The 16,784-nt window shown below is 40.3% G+C and overlaps 3 protein-coding genes across 6 annotated transcripts in view; 2 read left to right on the top strand and 1 right to left on the bottom strand.

Moving 5' to 3' along the window:
* Positions 1 to 16: 16 nt before the first annotated feature.
* LOC139107521 (SURP and G-patch domain-containing protein 1) lies at positions 17 to 4,966 on the top strand. Its single transcript, XM_070665188.1, has 9 exons — positions 17 to 394; positions 727 to 1,919; positions 2,143 to 2,245; positions 3,021 to 3,202; positions 3,286 to 3,626; positions 3,720 to 4,044; positions 4,172 to 4,256; positions 4,600 to 4,729; positions 4,816 to 4,966. The coding sequence occupies exons 1-9, from the start codon at positions 177 to 179 to the stop codon at positions 4,840 to 4,842; spliced, it is 2,604 nt and encodes an 867-aa protein (XP_070521289.1). The 5' UTR covers positions 17 to 176; the 3' UTR covers positions 4,843 to 4,966.
* Positions 4,770 to 8,135, bottom strand: LOC139107538 (uncharacterized). The gene is made up of 4 exons (XM_070665222.1): positions 7,755 to 8,135; positions 5,897 to 6,151; positions 5,649 to 5,813; positions 4,770 to 5,543 (listed from the first exon to the last, which is right to left on the bottom strand). The coding sequence occupies exons 1-4, from the start codon at positions 8,133 to 8,135 to the stop codon at positions 5,130 to 5,132; spliced, it is 1,215 nt and encodes a 404-aa protein (XP_070521323.1). The 3' UTR covers positions 4,770 to 5,129.
* LOC139107523 (angiopoietin-4) overlaps positions 4,830 to 16,784 on the top strand; it is a 13,096-nt gene continuing 1,141 nt past the window's right edge. For 2 of the 4 annotated variants that reach the window (XM_070665194.1, XM_070665197.1), the window contains exons 1-7: positions 5,459 to 5,555; positions 12,701 to 13,935; positions 14,531 to 14,799; positions 15,114 to 15,643; positions 15,780 to 16,042; positions 16,131 to 16,407; positions 16,582 to 16,713. In XM_070665194.1, coding sequence (XP_070521295.1) covers positions 13,772 to 13,935; positions 14,531 to 14,799; positions 15,114 to 15,643; positions 15,780 to 16,042; positions 16,131 to 16,407; positions 16,582 to 16,713 — 1,635 coding nt within the window. In that variant the 5' untranslated portion in view covers positions 5,459 to 5,555; positions 12,701 to 13,771. Of the gene's footprint in view, positions 4,846 to 5,451; positions 5,556 to 12,700; positions 13,936 to 14,530; positions 14,800 to 15,113; positions 15,644 to 15,779; positions 16,043 to 16,130; positions 16,408 to 16,581; positions 16,714 to 16,784 lie in introns of those variants that run through there. The other 2 variants (XM_070665196.1, XM_070665195.1) reach the window with 2 other exon arrangements.

Genomic DNA, 16,784 nt, shown 5'->3' with positions numbered 1-16,784 from the left:
TCACACGACATTGTCCGATGAAGTACAGAGCTCGGTTGCGCGTAGCCGAGGGTAGATCTTTTGTATCAATCGACGAGCGATCTCGCGATAAAAAAGTAACTCGAAACATACTCTGTAATCTATAATCGTCCGTGTGTGAAATCTGAAGCCGCTTGTGGGCGAGAAGAGCGGTAAAAATGGCGTATCGCGGCGTGAAGGGATCTGATCCGTTTGTGTCGAAAACATCGCGAAATGAACGTTTCGCGCAAATGTCAAAGCAAGAGCAGATCATCCAGCAGAAAAAGATGGAAATCCAAGCAAAGATGCAGGAACAGAAGGCGAAGGAAGCTGTGGAATGCATGAAAAAGTCGAGCTCGTCAACCTCGACGACAACAAGCAGCAAGAGTGCCCCAAAGTAAGTGATTCTCTTTGTCGCATCACGTCGTGTTAGCCGAGCTTTCAGGTGGAAATTTACGTTATGATTTACACGCGAGGATTATATATTTTAATTATTTATTTTATTTATAATAATGATCGGGCCTTAGCTCGTTTACGAATTGATATGAGAGAGGAATCGTGCACACAGTCGTAGTAATATTAATTAATGTTTGTAGTAGTAATAAACGTAAGTATAACATGTATAATAAATTCGAAATAATTGCTCTAGTAAGGAATTCTTCAATCTAGTCGTATTTGAATAAAGTGTATGTGTCGATTATTCAAAAATAAAATCTTGTTCGTTCGTAGGGAAGATGACGAAAAGCCTACGATGAATGTATTCGCCAACGATGGCAGTTTCCTTGACCAATTTAAAAAGATTGCTAGTAAAACAACTGGCAAGCAAGAACAGGATAAAGACGATAAGAGAAAAGACGAGAGGAGCTACGAAACTGTCCGAGAAAGAGACCGGGAAAGAAAACGCAGTAGCGAAAAAAATCGAGACTGGGACGGTAGACGCGATCGCAGACGAAATGATACACGATGGGGACGAAGTTCAGACAGAAAGCACAGTTCGTCGTCAAGTCCATCGCCTACTCGACGAAGATCGCCGCCTAGTCCAGAAACACGGCACAGCTATAATCAGTCTCAGAATGGGCAACGTCCTCAATTTAACCAGCAATTCCCAGTTCAAAATAACAACCACGTCTCTTCCATCCCATCCCTTATGTCGCAACCTGTGCAAATGCAGATGACAAATATACCCCCTCCAAACATAAGGAACTTAACACCGAATATCCCGTCAGCACACATGCAGAGGATACCCGTGTCGAAAAATTTTAACAATAATTACGCGAACATAAACGAGCATTCTAATAACGTGAGAATGCAAATTGCACCGCCACATATCATACGTCCTCCACCGCCTCCTCCTATTCAGAGCATTCCACCGAATACTAATGTTCCACCGCCAAATATGCAGATGTCGCAAACTATGCAAATGCCGAATTTGGCCTCGCCATCAAATCCACAGCAACACATCATACAAAATCCGCAACAGTGTAGCGTACCGCCGCCAGCGTGCAATGCCAATTTACAACCCCCGAATATTCCTAACATACCTCCGCCCAATATTTTGCCACCAATGTCGCAAATGCCTCCAACCATGATGCCTATTACAGCCTCACAGGCCATTGTGGTGACCGTACCAAATGTAGCGAATGTCCCACCACCAAACGTGATAACATCTATGATAATGTCACCGCCCCCACCAGTGCATACCGTCCCATCGACTATCAATTCGGTTCCACCACCAAATTTAAATATTCCGCCGCCAAATATCCCACCGCCCAATGTCATTCCTAATGCAGCACCATCGCGCGGTCTTATGTCCAGTGGCTATGCTCTTTCCAATCAGGTACCTATCTCGGTGGGTCCTCCTAACGTACAAATACCGCCGCCTGTGAGACCGCCGGCTAATCTACAAAATTCTGAACAACAAGGTATGATATTACACTTAAGAAATTTATTTCTTTTGTGTCACATAGCTGTGTAATGTTACTTGTAAGCACTAAATGCGTTGTTTAATCTCTTGCACAATTTTAATAATATTAGGAATATAATCTGTCGTAAGATTTAGTATTTAAAGTAGAGCACACAAACATATAACGCGTATAGAGATATTTGGAACGTTATTATACAAAGTACCTGACGAAGGATTCTAAGTGTGTTTAGTAGAGGCTGAGCAGCTGGCACGAATCGTGGCTGACTGTGGGGATGAGATTGAACAAGAAGTGCGAGAGAAGAATGCCCAAGATCCTAAATTATGGTAACTACTGTCCTCACTGGTCCTCATTTTGTATTTCCATTTCCCTATTCCTCGTTTGTAATATAATTAATACTTTTATGATATCTAGGACGATAATCTTTTATTTTGTATTATAGGACATTGTACAAATCTTTATCATATAGTTTCTGATATCTTAGTAACACAAAAGATTGAATGTACAATTTTATTGAATGGCTGCTTAATGTGAATTGTTGCAAATATGTGTTTTCCTAAATATTAACATTCCTAAGTATTAACTGTAGTGCAAAATTATTTGCTGATTACAGAAATTCGTCTATATGATTTTTTTTTATTTTTTTAAAGCAAGTTAATTTTAAATTTTATAAAATAATTTTATTTTCACATTCAATGTTTTTTTTTTTTTTTTTATAATCGTAATTATCGTATTATATTATCATTTGACAATCTATAACTTAATATAGGAAATTATTTTTCTCATAGATTTTTATATTTTATTTTTACTAATATTTTCCAAATAAAATCATATTAAAAAAAAAAAAAAAAAAATTATATATACTTTTTAGCTTATGCTATTTTTTGTTTTTAATGTTTATATATTACGCGTATTTAAAAAAAATGTCAAACGTATGTGTAATATTAATACCTTTAATTTCCGTAATCCAAACAAAATTTTAAAATAATTCTTTTGCTATTATTTAATTATTGTTGCTATATTAACGTTATATTTTTACAAATATTGTATCTATAGGAATACATATTACTAGACAGCGTTTTAAGTATCATTTTAATCAAGGTTTCTGCACCAAAAGCAAAGTGCAGCGTATCTGCAGTACAGGGGATTGGTTTCAAAATTACGTGCGGAGAAGCCAGATAAGGATAAGAAGAACAGTGGAGCGGAACTTTATTGCCCTGAAGAAGCCCTTAGTGACAATGATGAGGCGGATAAATCTCAGAAATCTCATTTAATTCTATCTGGTAAGTACGGCTGCATGTACAATTCGATAATGTTTTAAAATATTAAGTTTTATTAATACATGTTTTTCGTACATAATTATTAGGGGATCAATCAAAGGAAGATAATAAAGAAGAACGGAAAAGAAGAAAACGTAGTCGCTGGGGTGATCCAGATAATAAAGTCCTTGTTGCAGAAACAAACGTACCTTCTAGTAATAGATCCGGTGCTATACTTCCGCAACCTGGCATAGCTATACCAGGACAAATTGGGCAACCTGCAGTTATAATACCTTCTCCATCGAAAAGACAACAAATTAAATCAAAGAATCCAATGCTTACCAAAATTTCACGGAACGACCCTGCACTTATCCATTATGCGAGACAAACATTTGGCACGCTCGATTTAAGTGAAGAACAATGGAAAAAAGCGGAAGATCATTATAAGGTAAATTATTATTGCATCAATAAAAAATCGGTATAGTAATATTGGAGTTATCTGCATTTAGTCATATATAAATGTAAAAAATACACTTTTCAGATAAATCTTTTGTACCAAAATCTCTTAAGAAAAAGAGAAGAATTGAAACGTTTGGAAGCACAAGGGAAACATAAATATGAGTATGACAGTGATGAGGAGACAGAGGGAGGAACTTGGGAACATAAATTGAGGTCTGCTGAAATGGAGGCAACGCAGATGTGGGCCGAGGAATTAACCGCACAAGCGGAAGGCAAACATCACATTGGTGATTTTTTACCACCTGATGAATTAAAAAAATTTATGGAACAATACAATGCCGTAAAACAGGGGAAAGAGCCTGATTTGAGCGACTACAAAGAATACAAATTAAAAGAAGATAATATAGGTATGTTTTAAAAAAATATTTTTTATTTTGATAATAAAATTATATTGAATTTGATGATATTATACTGTTAGTTATTATTAATTACTAAGTTAAATCTAGTTAATATAATAATGTTTTCTGCTTACAGGATTTCAAATGTTACAAAAACTTGGTTGGAGCGAAGGACAAGGATTGGGTAGCGAGGGTAGCGGGCGTATTGAACCAATTAACAAGTAATACTATTTTTATATCGCATAATTTTTATTTATCGTCATTTTTCTTATATCGCATATTTGTCGCATATTTTCTTACATCGCATATTTGTCGCATATTTTCTTACATCGCATATTTGTCGCATATTTTCTTACATCGCATATTTGTCGCATATTTTCTTACATCGCATATTTGTCGCATATTTTCTTACATCGCATATTTGTCGCATATTTTCTTACATCGCATATTTGTCGCATATTTTCTTACATCGCATATTTGTCGCATATTTTCTTACATCGCATATTTGTCGCATATTTTCTTAGATCGCACTTTTTAATTTTTAATTAACAATGTTTTTTTCAGAGCTACGAATAGACTTGATAGCGCAGGTCTTGGATCCGAAAGACCAGATGGTGTATCTCGAGATGATGACGAATTTGATGCATATAGAAAAAGAATGATGCTTGCTTATAGATTTAGGCCTAATCCATTGGTAAGTAACATAATTGTTATAATAAAAAACGGAAACAAAATAATATCTAATAAGTAATTTAATTATTATTATTACATTTTTTTCAGAATAATCCAAGACGACCTTATTATTAAAAGGTAAAAATACATCACCATACTAGTATTCCCTTTACTACTGAACAATGTAGTATAGATATTGCCTTTATTTTGTATATTTCAGATTGTAAATCTCAGTTTAAAATATATCTCTTATACAATTTTCGTCCCTGAGTAAACTCGCTTATAAAAATTATTTTATTAAAATTCAAGTAGTAGCATTATTCTATATTTACAAATTGTCTATATAAATGAAAATTTTTTATTCGGAAACTTTCCTTTGTCATTGATATTCGTCAAGTCAATATTAATGTGAAAGTGTTAATTTATATATAATTTCTGTCCACGAGATCTTTGAAAGTTCCTATTAACATATTTCTATATAAGCTATCATTTTTTACTCTGTCTTTGAGTACATTCTCGTTATATGTATCTTTTATTTCCACATCTTTATTAGTAAATATGTGTATAGTGTAAGTAGCCATTGCCGCTGCATATTTCCCAAATTTTATCAAATGTTGACACAATATCTCGTAAGGGAAAAGAATATTAGGATCATAACCTGCCTTTTTAATACATACGGATAGCGTTTCATAATATTCCCGTATTACTTGATCGAAATATTGACTCCTTGTTTCTTGTGTGCAGCAACAGAAAAGTACGTAAACTAAGTCTAAAACGGGAGATGCGTAACGAGATACCTGAAGATCTATGAAACGCAAGTCACAAGGATTTTTCTCCTGAAATGACAAGTGAGATATGTGAAAGTATACTTACGTTGTTAATGTAGAAAATGCTTAGAATAACGTTTATATCTTATCGAGGAAGTATCTAATCATACGTACTTGATCGTATTTGAAAAGTATGTTGTTGGTCCAAGAGTCACCGTGATTTACAACGGCATATGGCTCGGCCGCTTTTCCATCGATTACATGAAATAGACTTTGCGGCATACTATCCTTAAATCGTTTATACCTTTCGGAATAATGTTTATCTTCGTTTGCTAAAGCCTGCACATAGAATAAAGGTAAAAGAAAAGGCGACTTTAAATTTAAAGCCGATAATCTCGAGGGTTAAACAAAACGTGAAGTACCTCTAATATGATGTTCTGGAGTAATTTAGAAATTTTCTCAGTAGATTCACTTGTTTGCGTGGGTTGTTCAGAAAATATAGGGTCGTCCATTTGTTTCAATTTCTCGAATCCCGTTGGATTCGCGACACGTGTGATAAAGCTGTACGCATGTAATTCACCTAAGCATCGTAACGTCAAATTGAGATGCGGATAATCCATAATTTTTGACTTAGCCATCACAAAACCATCCGGCGATAGATTTTCTAGCATCAGTATCTGTGATAAATTATAGTATCTCGTAATTTGAACATTGCTTACATCACTTTACATATTTTGCAGAAACGATACAAATCTAATCTTAGTAATCGCGCTACATGAGAAACACGTGAAAGTTTATCATATTATGAGATAACTGAAGATGATAATAGTAATGTTGTCGAGTCACGTCATCCAGTGAGATTTCACAATTATTTAATGATGAATAAGCGTTTTTTTTTTTTATATATATATATATGAGTGCACACAAGTATATAATATAACTAATGTTTCTCACAAAAAGTAGCGCGAATGTAACGTAAATGGCAATAAGTTGCAAATTTTATTTAGTTTTCTCTGCCCGGGAAAAATTTTTTTTTTTAATGCCTCGTTTAAAATATATATTTTCAATGATCTCGTTTCATACGAACAAAGTTTAAGTTTGATTTGATCTAACGAGATCTAATTCTTTTCTTTCACGGCGATAAGATTTTATCAGTCAAGTATAATCATAATTAGATGGAAAACACATTGTGTAAAATAAGATAAGATAAAAGCATCTTTAGCGTTAGGAGGTAATTACTTTAACTCACTTTTTTTTTTGACGTTTCACGCGCAATAGTCCTTTCATCAAAATGTCAGGCTATTACGTACGTGATGTTACGTGCTGAGCGGGGATCAAGAAGGTGTACGTGTTACTTTCGCGAGCCATCTAATTATTAGACACTTTAGCTCCTTATTTCTACCGCGTGCCTGGCATTGATTGTATCGACTTTTACTGTTAAATAAATGGGGAACGGTGAAAAGGCTCCAAAAATTGCGGAAGATATAGCGGCACACGTGATGATTTACGATTGCCAATCGTTCTCTTATATAAAGCACGAATGCGACGGCTTTCGAACGAATAGTCGGAGGGTTGCGGTTTCCGAGTTTAATGGGGGAAAAAAAAAATTTTGCACGCTTTTGCAAACTTCGAAACGAAGCCGAAGTGTAAGAGATTATTTCATATTGAAAGCTTAAACTGCAGATTGGCTATTAGCAAATTTATTGCGTAATGCAAAGGTTAACCGGACCTTATGTCTCAGTTGATAATCTTTAAACCAGTTTATTATGCCCGGGCCAAGCGCATATACGTGCCCGCGTGTCCGTGTGTCATTATAAATCGACATTTCACTTCGCGACATGATGCCTGGGTTTTATTACACGTATAAATCTCACCGGGCCAATTTAGCAACGCATCGCGAAACGCATTGTCTTGAGGACGTGCAAAGAACGTCAAGCGGCTTTTTCGCCGATCGAAATGAGAGATATAACGTTTGCAAAGTAACAATGGCGTTTAAAGGTGGTTTTTATTTTTATTTTTTTTTTACGTCCGGCAATCGTTCTTCAATTATTTAACGTAATATTTAAGTTCCCTAAAGGAAAAGAGTGATCGCGGAGCGATTATCTTTCTCTTACGACCTCATTACGCGGCTGTGCTATATCCGCGCAAGAAAAGGGATTATGTAAAGGCAACGTATGGAATTTACATATGCGATTACACGATACTCGGGGCCCCGTATGTACATTATTGCCTCATCGACGCGAATCGGATGGCTTAGCGATAGGTGAACCGCGAAATTACCTCTTTTCCGGGTTCATCTCTAACGTCGTACAAAATTGGGAACCGGTTAACGATTCCACCGCGGTCCTTCAGGGTCTCTTTGAAGATAGACAAGACCTCTCGATAGAAAAATGCCTCGCGCTGGAACATTTTCGTCACTTTGTTGCTGGGCAGTAGGTCGTTAACGTAGTTCTGCGTGGTTTTTAAAATAAGCTCGATTTTCTTGGCCTCGCCGTCCTCGACACCCTCGAGGGTGACGCGACACACGAGGCTAACGTAATTGTCACCCTTATTGCAAGCCTCGGTTATGCGAAATTTCGGATTCTTCAGGTTGATGCTCTCAGCGTACGTGTGTAAATAATCGTGCAATCGCTCGTCCGACACAATTGTCCCTTCTGCCATGTCTTTTTTTTTTTTTTTTATTCTTTTCTTTTCTTTCTTTTGTTTTTTCCTTTTTTTTTCCTTTTCCGTTCGGCGACTTTATCGCGCGAAGATCGGGGGCGGATGTTGCCTGCTTTATACCTTGCGACAGAGTCAGTAACACTCTAAGCTTTGTTTCAAATCGCCGGGAGAACACGGAATCGAGCCGGGTAATTCTACACGCGACTGTTTGCCACACCTCGATGATAAGAGAACGATTACTGGAGACGATCGCTGAAAAGCATCGCTTATATTATTTTTGTTATCGCGCGCTCTCTGGGCTCTTGAGTTCTACTAGGCAAACCGCAAACATTACGAAGCGCGATTAATTTTTAATCTAATTCATCGCAGAAAAAAAAAAAATTAGCGGCTCTGGCACATCGTCTTTGAAAGCCTGCCGCGTTCTCTTTACCATCTCTCGAAGAATTTTCCCTTCGTCCCCGCTCGTCTCAAGTACGTTATTAAGTATGACGGAATCGTAAGTTATTAGATCCTTGATGTTGCACCTCATTAAAAAGGTCGTTCACCTTTGACGTTACCTAGAACGAAAGGCGAGCTGTGTCGCTTACATCTGTTAGTTATTTTTATACCGAACGCGCAACAGAGAAAGGAAGGAAAAGAGAGGAGTGTGAGGCGTGGCGAGATACTGACCACCATTTCTCCAATTAAAGTGCCTTTACCCGTTTCCAGTCGAGAAACGGTATTTCCTACGATAGTCTACTTAAATCTGCTTCCACCAGGCTTTCAGAAAAGCAAATATTTTATTTTATTCTATTTTTACATTACGCTCGAATTTTGCGAAATAGACTCTGCGGTGCACGCGTTTGCCAGAAATTGGCACGTGCAACTTTTATAGGAAATACCGTTCGCTGGTTAGATCTCATTTGAAATACCGCTAAAAAGTGTCCGAAATAAAAACACGTACCCGGGCAGGTAGCCGAAAGTAAAATCTACTTATATACTCTTGCCTTGTTTATTCATTTATGTACTAGCGAATTGCTCGGGTGGGTTCCTTGTTAACGGCACAGATCATTAATCCTAAACGATCGGGCGGACAATTCGATCCGCTCACTTTACTGGCCTTATAAAAACGAACTGGTCGCATACCTGTAAAATAAGAGGAGAAATTTTCAAGGAAGAGATCCTCGATTTTCGAGACCGGGGTCCGAAAGTCACCGGCGTGTAGAATCTCGGCGCGGCTCTCGTCGAGCTGCGCGCAAAAAAAAAAAAAAAAAAACGACGGAGGCGACCGTCGTTTCGCGTAATAGAACATTAATGGAATATTAATAGGGGAACAATTGGTATCTCTATCCCATAAAGTGACCGAGATCTTTACGTTTCAATGCGCGGCGGCACGGTGACCCTATACAATTCACGAACCTACCAACTTGTGCTAGTCGCTTGCGTAATCGTGACTTTCATACGTTGCACTTTCGTTTTCGAAAGTGTGACGTAATTCGCTATTTAGACGGTGGAGGCCGACGGTACGGGAATAAAGGAAGGAAGGAAGGAAAGAAGGAAAGAAGGAAAGAAAAATTTTTTTTTTTCGAACGGTTTTCTCGCGGAAGCGATCGAAAAACTTCCGAGGAACTGGAGGGATTGCCGCGGAGAACGCCCGGTCGAGGCCTCTCAGCGGAACTCCAAGGGAACGTATTGTTAACGAGGCGCATTGCCTCGTCCTATTTTTTTTCCGCAGCAGGTACGCGAGGTCACCTACACGCGGGAATGTTTCTCGTTCCTCGCAACTGAATATGTAGCTTTTTTTTTTTTAATATACTTTTCTTTCCTTCGTTTCTCCGTTCGCCCACTGTTATTGTAAGATCAAAACATGTAAGACAGGAAAACAGGGCTTCTGTTTCAATAACATAAGGAAAGCGTCAGTTTATAGACATGAAAAGAAAAATATAGATTATCGAAACGAATAACCGCGACAACTGAAACGAATAAATAGCCTTCTAAGCAATTGCCATCATAATTCGTACGTCAATACTTTCAAGCGCGCGTGGTAACTATTAACTTCCCCAGCGTTATCTCACGGCGTTTATTTCACCGCTTATTGTTCGCATAAATAACGTCATTGGAAAAAGAAAAAAAAAAAAAAAAAAAAAGAAAAAGAATAGGTATCCGCGATTCCTATAATTTACCGGTTTCACAGCGCCTGTTGCGCTAAAAGCCGCACGCGATGCTGACGCACGTAAACGACGTCCGCGTCGATTTCGCTCGCGGGATGATCTTCCGATTTTCCGTGCGATCGCGGCGAGATCTCTCCTCCGGGTTTGCTCTCGGGGCCGTTGACACCCAGGTCGGGACGCGATTCGCGAGGTGCGCGCTAGGTATCCTCTCGGACGCCGCGCGCGAGAGACAATCCCTCATCTACGGGGGAGGAAAAAGCGGGACGGGGAAAGATCTGTTTTTTCCGCCGATCTCGATTGCACAACGATCGAGAGGCACATAATAATCGCGGTGATTGTATCATAAGCAGGGAGACGGGGGGGATATTTCAAGGCGATACGACCGTTCTCTCCGGTGAGCCGCCGTGGATTCGGCCTTACTCCAGTATCCTCGATGCAATAAACGAACGAGACTTCGCCCGCAGCACTCTCAGCCGCCGCCGCTCTTGTTCCTCCGGTTCTCTGGACCGCCCGGGCGGCAGAGTAAACGGCGGCGCAGACCGGATCCGGTCGTTACAAGCGCGAGAGACAATCGCTTCTCGCGCGCTCCGTCACTTCTCGAAACGATTCCCTTTTTCTTTTTTTTTTTTTTTTCCGCCTTTGATTTATCTCTGCGCTCACCTCCGTTTAGATTCACTTTGGCGCCTCTCCGCCCCTTTGTTTCCTCGCTTTCCCTCGTTATCTCTATCTCGCGCCAAACCGATCCGCGAAATATCGATGTCGTCCGCGCGTTGACGATCCTCCCGCGCTCCGCGAGAACACCGCGAATATTGTCAACGGCAAAAACTACGTCGTCTACGTGCAGTTCTTTTTATCCCCGTTAATAGCTCACGGTTAGTCATCGTCATACGCCTGTGAGTCGAGATCATAGACCACGGCGCGCTTATTATCGCTGCCGGTGATGTAATAGGCAATGTGCCGCGTGTACTTGAAATCGCAAATCGCACTGCTGTATTTTTATGCCTACATTTTATCGTGTTATTGAAAGAAATTTTATGATAATTCGCCGATTCGCGATGGAGAAAAGTCAGGGACGATTGGTTCTTGTATAACATGATCAGCGCGTATTCTGCTGATCGAAGAGTTTGAAGAATTTTGTTTATAAGGCTGATAGGTTTTTTTATCTCTGTTAAATACTTCTTTTTTCTTTTTTTTTTTTTTCGTTAAAGAAGAGATGATATTAATATTATTTATAATTTTTAAATTATGTCACTCATATCTGCCGAGCATAATCGTGAACTCTCATTTCTTTCTTAGATTAATTTTTCAAACTGGACGCGCCAGTCTTTGCAGGAAATAAATTGCATCACGAGGAAACGCAGGTGAACTCGAACGAGTTCGGCAATCGGCGCTGAAATTTCAAAGATACATATGCAGCGGAACCGAGAGTTGATTTCTCATGCTTTCGATCTCCGCGTAGCAGAACGATCCCGTTGGCGTTCCGACCGGTAAAGGGTCCTGAGAACAAAGCGTTACGATAATCGGCGTGATCTGAGACCGAGTCCTCGCGTGTATGTGTGTGCGAGCGCGCGCGTGAACGTATGTATTTCCTGAATGAAAATCCATAACCGGACGCCGACGCAATGTGGTCCCCTTTCATTCCGGCCGTGCCACGACTCTCGGTTTCGTTCTCGGCAAAGGTTCCCGGTCGCAACTCGTTCCGCACGGCCTATGCGGCGAGGCGAAGTCGCATGGTACCACGGGGAAAGGTACCCCGGGGTTCCCGACCGGGGACCGGGGGTCTCCGGCAACCCCACCCTTTCACCGTGTTCACCGCCACCTGTACAGGTCGACCGAGACTGGAGAACGGGACCAGAGGAGACCGCCGGGTTCTCCAAGTTGGAAAAAGGAATGGTAGTGAGAGTCCGAGAGCCAGCGGCGGCGGGGAGATAAAGAGGGTTTCCACACACCATGAGCGGGCTGGTCGCCGGCTCTCGAGAGCGGCTCGTACGTTCGCGAGCGCGCGAGCGTGCGGCCGCTTTAATGTGAAAGTAAGTCTCGCAGTTGACCGAAAACTGCGTGCCCGTCGTGCTCTCGTCGGCTATCCGCGACCGACGTGCCATGCCGTAGCGTGTTGCTCTCCGTGCGATCGTGCGATGAACGTACCCATACGGCTTCAATCGACCGGTTCTGCGGCCGCGGTCGACACGCTGTAAAAAAGTAATAAAAAAAAAAAAAAACGAGAAGGGAAAGAAAAAAAAAAAAGAAGAAGAAGTACCGGAGATCCGCTCTAATCGTCTCGCTAATTAATTACCGTATCGACGCGCGAGTTGACTCATCCACGGCGCACGCAATATTTCAATCGCGACGTAGTCCACGACTTTCTATACACTTGTCCGACGCTCTTTCGTCACAATCAATCTTCTTGATCGTCAGCTGTCCATTGCGCTGCGCCTACTTTTGAAGGATCATTGACTGCGAAACGACGACACGCGAGGGACATTACTAGTGAGACCCACGAGAAGAAGGAAGAAAGGGAAAAGACAGGATAAAGTGCGAGAAATACGAAAAACTTTCGAGGAACTCACGAAGAAACTATCGTCGCTTTTCAATCGGATAGCGATAAAGATCGTCCGTCCGAGTCCACAACTTCCGGCCACATACGTCTTAAATGTTTTCTCGCATATGTCAGAGTTCGATGTGACATTTGCGTAATCCTGTTAGTTTCCTATTTTTGCAACAACAACAACAGCAGAAAAAAAAAAAAAAAAAGGGAAAAGAAAAGTGAGAGTGCTCGCGAATCCAGAGTCGTTTTTCCTCGCCAGAAGCCTCGTTTTCGCAGCAAAGTGGAATCAGTGCAACGCGAAAAGAATCGCAAGCGACGCGCGATAGTAATCGGACCTTCGACGTACGGTTTTTTTTCCGTTTGGTGGTGAAAATCTCACGACGCTCCGACGCGCTCTCGAAAGATACGTCAACGTTCGTTTCGTGCGGTCGTCGTTTCTAGCGCGGCCCAGCAGCTTGCGAGAAGCATTGCGCGCGGACAAATTGGATTCTCCGTCCCGGGAGTTATGCACGGACGAGCGGAATTCACCGTGTAAATTAAGTATCAGTCGCGGTATTATTTACACCTTTGCGCGACACTATGTGATAAATCGGAGCGTACGTGCGATAAGCGAGTCGCGGACCAAGAAGCTGGGTACCGTCCGTTCATCCATGAGACCGGGCTGAAACAAAAGGAAGGAAAGGAAGGGAAGGAAGGAAAGTCGAGAGCGCGTACACGGATCCGCGGGGCGAGATCGATCCCATTTGGTTTTCTCTCGGGGTTGGCTCGATCGATGCGAAACGCATGAGAGTTTTCTCGCACATGTACCTGTCCTCGTAACTATGCGCTCACGCTCGCAAACGTAGCCGCCGTCCGACCCCCCTCGCCGCCCGAGGCTTTACTTTATTTTTATTTTATTTTATTCGTTTTGAAAATCACGGTTCGCAAAACATATTGTAATTATGAAGCGAACGGTGCTCGTAATCGCCTGCGTTCTGAGCTTCGTCCTGGCGGGAAGTCCTAGGCTGCCGAGAACATCCGCCGACCAGCGCGGCACACGTAGCGCAAACCACAATAGCACCGGCGCAGCATCGCAATCATCTTCTCGCAATTTGCAACGAAATAGGTGAGAAATTTAGAGAGAACGTCCTCGTGTCTCCTACTCTTTCTACTTCTCTTTCTCTTTCTCTGTTTTTTCTCTCTCTCTCTGCTTTTTTTTTTTTTTTTCTTTTTAGTATCTCGTTTTCTTTCGTTTCACGCTTTTAAGGATAAAGTACGAAATGAACCATAATAACAGATCTCTTATAGACGGGAGAACAGTTAACCGTTCGTTACGTAAACCAGTCGATCATACTCCCAAAGCTTGCCGATACTCCGCTTACGAAACTTTCCATTTAGTTTGCGAATGTATTCATAACCGTGCATCACGCGATGTTGCAGCCTCACGTTAATGACACTAAATGCGATGCATCTTCAGCTTGAAGGATTGCGAACGAAATAGCAAATGTTCCTATTCGCGGGACGATAATGAGCCCTTTTCATTTAATGCGGTAACGAGCGGTATAATTTTGCAATTTTTCACCGAGCGAAATTACAATACCGTCGCGATCGAATTACTAAACATAAAATTGATTGATCGACCTGGCGGCGAAAGGGGACGTCGATGGGCAATTAAACGATTAATTTCACTAAACGAGGACGACGAACGTTATTTGTTGTAGAGAGCAATATCTCTTCAACGTCTTCGAAGTGATAGTGTCAACTTTGGAGTCCAAGTTACAGCGAATCGAGAATTTAGATAAGGCGGTGGAGCACCTGATGAGAAGAGTAGAGGCTTTAGATTCACGTGTAAATGACAATATCGATAAAACGGATGCGGTCATCACTAAGCTTAGGACCTTAGATTTGAAGCTGTTCAATGCGTATCCTATCATATCCGCGGAGGCCGCGACGAGAATTGCCGAGAGCAAGAGCGGAAGCTCGGAAGATAGTAAGTATATTTTTTTTTTTTCTTTTCTTTTTTTTCCTTCTTTTTATTTTAATGTATTTTATTTTAATTTATTTTATTTTACTTTATTTTATTTTATTTTGTTTTGTTTTAATTTATTTTATTTTAATTTATTTTATTTTATTTTATTTTATTTTATTTTATTTTATTTTTTGCCACAAATTATTTCGTGCCTGATTATTCAATCGATCTCGATTTCTTTTTCCGTACGCGAGCGGAGGAAAAAAAAAAAAACTTACGTCAGATTGTCTTAAAGTACCTGTTTGATAAAATTAAGCAACGCTTGAATGTTATAGCCCCGTTTATACGTGTCATTCATCATGATCAAAACGACCAGACGCCGGAAACCCTCGGCGAGAAATTGGTTTCTCTGGACCAGAAGGTCTCAGACATTGATCACAAGCTAGTGAGCCTTAAGAATCAAATTGACAACAATTTCTTACAAAGCGATGACATAAACGCCGAGGCGAGTGAAAAGAAGCCTGTCAGTATGAGCGTCATCGAGATCACCAAGGCTATGAGTAACGAGGTGATGAACCATATGACGGTCGAGATTGAGAATCTTAAGCAAGCGACAGGTAGTATGGACCGTAAGCTTCAGTTCCACATGAATTTAATGTCGGATAATCTCGGAGCGGTCTACAGCATGATTAGTGACGTGCACAATGTTATCGTCGAGAAAAATTACGAGAACAATCGGCACAATCGTCGCAATTTAACGACGACCGAGGCCCCAACGAAAAACAATAAGATCGACCGCCTCACCGAACAAATGTATCCCATACTTGTCGTCTCTGAAAAGATGGATCAAGTTTGGAACGTAGTGGTAAGTCTTGAAATATTTAGAAAAAAAAAAAAAAAATCTATTAGCATCTCGCGTGCAAATCATTATAATAATAAATTTATGTTACGTACCGTGCTTATTAATGTCATGAATTATGAAATGTAAATTTAAATACCAGATGGGAACTAAGAGTTCGGTGGACGATCTGCTGCCAAAATCTGATGAATTACTTACCCAGACCCAAAGGCAAGAGAGAGCGATTAACGAAATTCATGCCGATCTGAAGTCAAAGACAAACAAGATCATTGAAAACCTGGAGGGCGTCGAAAGTCGCTTGAGGAAGCAAGAGGACGACGTGGCCACTCTCGCCCAACGCCCAATTCCAGCGGAATTATTACTCGATCCAACAATCGACCGGCTCGTTGAATATGATCCAAGCAGGTAAAAGTGTTTTACGTTGAATAATAAAAATAATAATTACAGTGATTATCGAAGGCGATAAATTTTTATGTTATTTAATTATTTCAAGATATGTCAGCGTGACCGAAGATTTTGTAACGGAGATGCCCACGTCTACGCAACCCACTGCCTCATCGCCCTTATCAACTACTACGTCGATATCATCCGTGGCTTCACCCTCGAACAATCCTGCTAGTTCCACGACACCGATGACGACAACATCTTCGAGTACCGTGAGACCAAATAGCAGAAATCGGGGAGTAATATTCCCCAGCGTTAAAAATAAACCGAGCTTGTCGAACTCTACTTTCACAAGCGATGTATTAATCAATTATAAGGATATCAAGGTACTTTAATATTTCGTACAATTTTTTTTTTTTTTTTTTTTTAATTATTAAAAAAAAAATTTTTTTAAGATAAAAAAATTATTATTAATTTTGGAAAGCAGATGTTTTATGATATTTGCATACTTCTATTAATTTTTTACTTTTTTAATTATTTTTTACATTTCATGAATTTAGGGTTATTCTTGCGTGGATTTATTAAACGGAGGAATGAAAGATAGTGGAGTATATTATCTACAAATACGTGGAACGACATACTGGTTCCTTAAAGTCTACTGTGAACAAGAAATTGCTGACGGTGGCTGGACGGTGAGATTATTAACGATTAAACAATAGTCTAACAACTCAGAGGTAATAATTTACAACAATTACTTAGAATA

This window comes from Cardiocondyla obscurior, linkage group LG13 (genome assembly GCF_019399895.1).
Source record: "Cardiocondyla obscurior isolate alpha-2009 linkage group LG13, Cobs3.1, whole genome shotgun sequence".
Classification (NCBI taxonomy): Eukaryota; Metazoa; Arthropoda; class Insecta; order Hymenoptera; family Formicidae; genus Cardiocondyla; species Cardiocondyla obscurior.
This window is presented reverse-complemented; position numbering and strand designations above follow the sequence as displayed.